This window comes from Mus pahari, chromosome 1 (assembly GCF_900095145.1).
Source record: "Mus pahari chromosome 1, PAHARI_EIJ_v1.1, whole genome shotgun sequence".
NCBI classification, from domain to species: Eukaryota; Metazoa; Chordata; class Mammalia; order Rodentia; family Muridae; genus Mus; species Mus pahari.
In genome coordinates, this window is record NC_034590.1 from 3,611,441 (window position 1) to 3,616,877 (window position 5,437).

Below are 5,437 nucleotides of genomic sequence, written 5' to 3' on the forward strand. Positions count from 1 at the left end.
GAGAGAGAGAGAGAGAGAGAGAGAGAAAGAGAGAGAGAGAGAGAGAGAGAGAGAGAGAGAAGAGAGAGAAAGATTGATTCTTGGACCAGGCACGGTAGGGAGTGGCTTTAACCCACTACTGGGGAGGGAGATGAGGCAGGTAGATCTCTTGAGTTCGAGGCCAGCCTGGTCTACAGAGCAAATAATTCCAGAACAGGCAGGGATACATAGAAAAACCAATTGTGGTACTATGAAGAATGAAGCAAAAGAGAAACTTGAGTCAACAGCTGTGATTTGACAAGTAGGTGAGCAACACTGCCACCTTTTGGTAGTTAAGAGCAACTTCATCTCTGTGTTAGTGGGTGTGTGCCTGCGCTTGCCTGTGAGTGGAGGTAAGAGGTCATCAGTAGGTATCTGCCTCTATCGTCGGCCACCTTAGGTTTTTTTTTTTTAGACAAAGCTCACTGAACCCGGAGCTTGCCAACTAAACTAGCCCAGTGAGTTCCCAGGACCTGTGCCTTCATCCTGGGATTGCAGACAGGCCACAATCCCTGGCTTTTACATGGGTTTGCTGATCCAAACTTATACTTGTGCAGCCAGAGGGTTCAAGGCCTGGCTGTCTCTGCTAGGTAGTGCCACCTCTACTGATTCACATTTGCTATCCAGACTCTACTGAACTGGACTGTTGGCGTATCTGTGAAGTGTTTGCAAGTGGATGGAGCTGCTGCTGCCAACCTGAACTGCCGAACACAGAAGGGAGTTGCTCCAAAGAACCTTTTTTCTTTTAGATTTATTTATTTCCTGTATGTGAGTACATTGTTGCTGTACAGACGGTTGTGAGCCTTCCTGTTGAAGGTGATATTGAAGGGAATTGAACTTTTAGGACCTCTGCTCACTCTGGTCAACCCCGCTCTCTCAGTCCTTGCTTGCTCCGGCCCAAAGATTTCTTTATTTTTATACATAAGTACACTGTAGCTGATTTCAGATGCACCACAAGAGGGTGTCAGATCTCATTATGGATGGTTGTGAGCCACCATGTGGTTGCTGGGATTTGAACTCAGGACCTTCGGAAGAGCGGTCAGTGCTCTTAACCGCTAAGCCATCTTGCTAGCCCAAGATAGGGTTTTTCTATTACACAGCCCTGGCGGTCCTGAAACTCACTATTCCTGGTTGGCCTAAAACTCATAAACCCATCCTGTCTCTTCCTCCTGAGTGCTGAGATTAAAGGGATGTGACAGCACATGTGGCCAAGGTTTCTGGATTTTTGTTTTTTGTTTTTTGTTTTTTTTTTTCCTACTCTGAGACACCAAAAGCCCAGCACCTCAGCTTGAAAGGGAAGTCATATAGAGTAAACACACATTCAGATTCCTAAACACACTCCCATCTTATTATGAATTATTATGTATTCTTTACAACAAAAACAGGTTCAGGAAATCAAAGACATGCAATTTTAAAAAATATGTGTGTGTGTGTGTGTGTGTGTGTGTGTAAGTGTCCCCGCTTCCCAAATTCTGGGATTATAAATGAGTGCCTCAGAGCCTGACACCATTATTGCAGTCTGACTTTCACAGGGCCTAAGCCAACATAGCTCCAGTGAAACCATTATTGATCCAGAGAAACATCTACACCCAGACACAGGCGAAGCTGGGACATCCCCTTCAATTTTATTAGGCCCTGAAATGTGATTTTTTTTTTCATGAAAGAGCAGCTCAGTGGCTTATGCAGATTTAGAACTTGAGATGTGGGCCTTCAAGATGGGTAGAGACAGCTGTGGAAGACAAACGAGAATGAACTGGTGGAGTGTAGTCAGGTGGCCCGCCGGGGGCGGTTTGTTGGATGTTGAGTTTTTTGGTTGGTGGGTTTTTTGGCGAGGGCATTTCTGAAGCTCTGAGTTTCTTCTTGATGGCTGGTCAAAGTCTAAGTGAGCATGCCTGTTGGGGGAGGAGCCCGTAGATGCTGGTGTCTAGTTTTCACAGGACTAGGACAACTACATAAATGAGGCCTAGAAAGATTAGTATGGCCAACACATTAAACCACATAGTTCGAGATGAGTTCCGGTAGGCATCTTCCCAGGCGCTGCACTTATTGGCTTCATTGGTCTGTAAGGGTAGGAGCATGAGTATGGGTTTCTGAGTCAAGAAGCTCTTGTAAGGAGGGTTGGAGCCCTATAGCCACTGTGCGAAGAGCCCGACCCAAGATCTAGGACACACGCAGTTGCAGGTGGCAAGCAGAGGATAGGATGAGCAGTGTCGGGATGGGGGTGGGGGTGGGGATGGGGGTGGGGTGGAGAATAGTTTTACCTGGTGGCTGAAGTATAGGGCTAACGCCCCAAAGGGTAGGAAAAGAATCAGCGCCACGACCGCCAGCATGGCGTGATTCCGAGCGTAAAATTTCAGTTCATCTGGAGTCTGTGGACGGTCTAGTGGCTTCCTACCTGGGGCTGCTTCTTCGTCTGAATCCATGATCTTTTCACTCAACAACAGATCCTGGTGTCTTGAAAATAGAGACCCAGATCCACCGCACTTCCCTGGGCCCTACCCAGAATCCTAAGAGCTGTGCAGTCAAAGGGCATTCTTCACAATGAATGTAAGGACATCTCCAGTCCTGATTGGCTACTCTCAAGAGGTGGGCGTGGTCGCGCTGTTTTTAGGCACTTCGTGCCTAGGAAGTGTGGTGCTGTGAGAACTTTGTTCTTGTACACTCACAGGGATTGATTGTGGGAAAGTCTGCCTCTTGTCTCTTTCTTCTGCGGAGTACTGAGGGATAGGAGAAGGAAGGCCTCAGAAGAGTGGGTAGATAAATCTGTGAGAAAGCTAGATTTAGCCAGGCATTGTGGCTACCATCTTTAATCACAGCACTTGAGAAACTGAGGAGATCGCCCAATCTTTGTAAATTCAGTGCCAATTTGGTCTACACAGCCAGTTCTGGGACTACATAGTGATGCCCTGTCTCAAAATAATGCCTGCAACAAACAAACAAACAAACAAAAAACAAAATAATGCCTGCCAGGTCTCAATAGTAAAATCTTGCCTCTAGAAAGAAAGATAAGTGGTAGATAGATGGATGGATGGATAGATAGATAGATAGATAGATAGATAGATGGATAGATAGATAGATAGATAGATAGATAGATAGATAAAAAACCGGGTGAGTTGTGGCCACTTATAATCCCAGCATTTGAGAAAGGATTTCATATAGCCCAGGCTGGTGGCTTGGAATTCACTTCACAGCCAAGAATGCGTTTGATCTCTTGACCCTCTCTTTTCTGCCTTCTGAAGTATAAGGATTGCAGACATACTCCCTATATATCTGGAAGAGATGTTTGTTTGTATGTATGTATGTATGTATGTATGTAATGTATGTATGTATGTATGTAATGTATGCATGTATGTAATGTACGTAAGAACTGCCTTAAAGTGGAATGTCACTTAAATGTAGATATAGATCAATGGTTTTAGTCCCCCAGAACTGTTTTTTAAAATGCAAATGGCATGGGAAATCATCAGAGTGTACTCCTCAGATCGCCCCAGGTCCCCGCTGCCTCATGAATATACCTCTTGCTAGTTATTCAGTCAGTTACTGAAGCTATGAAGGAACTCTGCAGATGCCATTAAGATCGCCAGTCAGTTGAACTTGTGTTGGAAAGAATATGCTCATGAGGCTAAAATAATAAAGTGAGTTCTTACAAAGACCTTGGTCTTATTGGACAAAGAGACTTGTGGACTGGATGCAAAAGAAAGCTGCTTGTTTAGGATTTGAAACTATAAGGAGTTACATAGTAAGGGATGCAAACCTTTAGCTAGCCATCAGGAACAGCAGGCTTCTGAAATCAGCCATGACCGTATTCATTTGGAAGAGGGCCTGAACATTGAATGAGAACTTAGCAGAGGGAACATCTTATTTTAACCATAGGAGATCCTGACCAGAAAGCTGGCACATAGACCTGTAAGTCGGTAAGTAAGCTTATAGAGATTGTTGTGCTCTGGTGGAAAATGAATCATATTCAAGCAACATGGTAATTAGCGATTCATGTGATAACCATCAGTGGACACTCATATAATACCACTGGGATTCAGATGGGTAGGGCACACATGCACACACATGCATGCAGAACCTCATCTTTATCAGTCAAACACTCTAGCACTGAGCTATATCTGTAGCCCTTTATTTTTCTTTTTTTATTAGATATTTTCTTTATTTACATTTCAAATGTTATCCCCTTTCCTAGTTCCCCCTCCAAAAATCCCCTATCCCCTCCCCCTACTCCCCCCAACCCACGCACTCTCACTGCCCTTTAAGCAAGCGTTTTTAATTTTTGAGACAGGTTCTCACTATGTAACCCTGGGTGGCCTGAAAGTTGTTATGTAGACCCAGCTGGCCTACCTCTATCTCTTGAGTGCTGGGATTAAAGATTTGGGCCATCATGGATAGTTTAAAACATTTAGTGTGTGTGTGTGTGTGTGTGTGTCTGTCTGTCTGTCTGTCTGTCTGTGTCTGTGTCTGTGTCTGTGAAGGTGTCCACAAAAGCCAGAAGTGGGCATTGGGTTGGATTCCCCAGATCTGGAGTTATACGCAGTTGTGAGTCACTTGGTACATAGGTGCTGGGAATTGAACTTGAGTCCTTTGCAAGAGTAACAAATGTCCCTGACTGCTGGGCTATCTCTTCAGCTCCCTTAAAATCTGAGGCATGGTCTCCATAAGTTGCCTAGGCATGCCTTGAACTTTCAATTCTCCTGCCTCAGCCTCCCAAATATCTGGGAGTACAGGCCTGCCTACACATCAGGCCCAGCTATAACTGTATTGGATTACAGACAAGCACCTTTAAAACTCTTTAATAATAACAGCAGCAAGCCACAGTTCTGAAATCAGCAAATTCTTCATGGAATGATTTGGTTCCAAGTGGGAAGCAGAAGAGATGACCTCTGGTGCTCAGCTCACTTCCTCCCCTTCTCTTTTTATTGGCCCAGGACCTCAGCCATGGGCTGGTGTCCCCTGTATTTAGAGTGGTTCTTCTCTACTCCGTGGCAGCACCTTCAAGAACTGTATTCCCTAGGTGATTCCAACTTCAGTCAAGGGGCTGTGGAGGTGCCTCAGGGAATAACAACTTTGCTCCACAAACACGAAGACCTGAGTTCAGGTCTCAAGCACCCAGGTAAACGCTGACTGGGGTAGCGGCCTGTGTTTACTCCCAGTGCAGAGCTGTTAAGAGACAGCTGTTCTCCAGAGCAAGCTAGCTAGCCAGATAAGCCAAACTGGCAATCTCCGGGTTCTCGTGAGAGATCTCGCCTCAATATATAAGGTATAGAGAGACTGAAGAGACATTTAATGTCATCCTCTGGCACACATATGTGCACCCAAACACATGTGAACATGCATGCCTGCATAGGGATTAACCATCACAACTAGTATAAGAAATAAATCATTACAGTCCATTTTCAGAATGAGGTGCATTTGTAGT

At 45.0% G+C, this 5,437-nt stretch overlaps 1 protein-coding gene across 1 annotated transcript; it reads right to left on the reverse strand.

Annotated features, from left to right (window-relative positions):
- Nucleotides 1-1,622: 1,622 nt before the first annotated feature.
- On the reverse strand, nucleotides 1,623-2,513 carry LOC110338620 (transmembrane protein PMIS2-like). Its single transcript, XM_029532193.1, has 2 exons — nucleotides 2,280-2,513; nucleotides 1,623-2,078 (listed from the first exon to the last, which is right to left on the reverse strand). The coding sequence occupies exons 1-2, from the start codon at nucleotides 2,439-2,441 to the stop codon at nucleotides 1,950-1,952; spliced, it is 291 nt and encodes a 96-aa protein (XP_029388053.1). The 5' UTR covers nucleotides 2,442-2,513; the 3' UTR covers nucleotides 1,623-1,949.
- Between the last annotated feature and the right edge of the window lie 2,924 nt (nucleotides 2,514-5,437).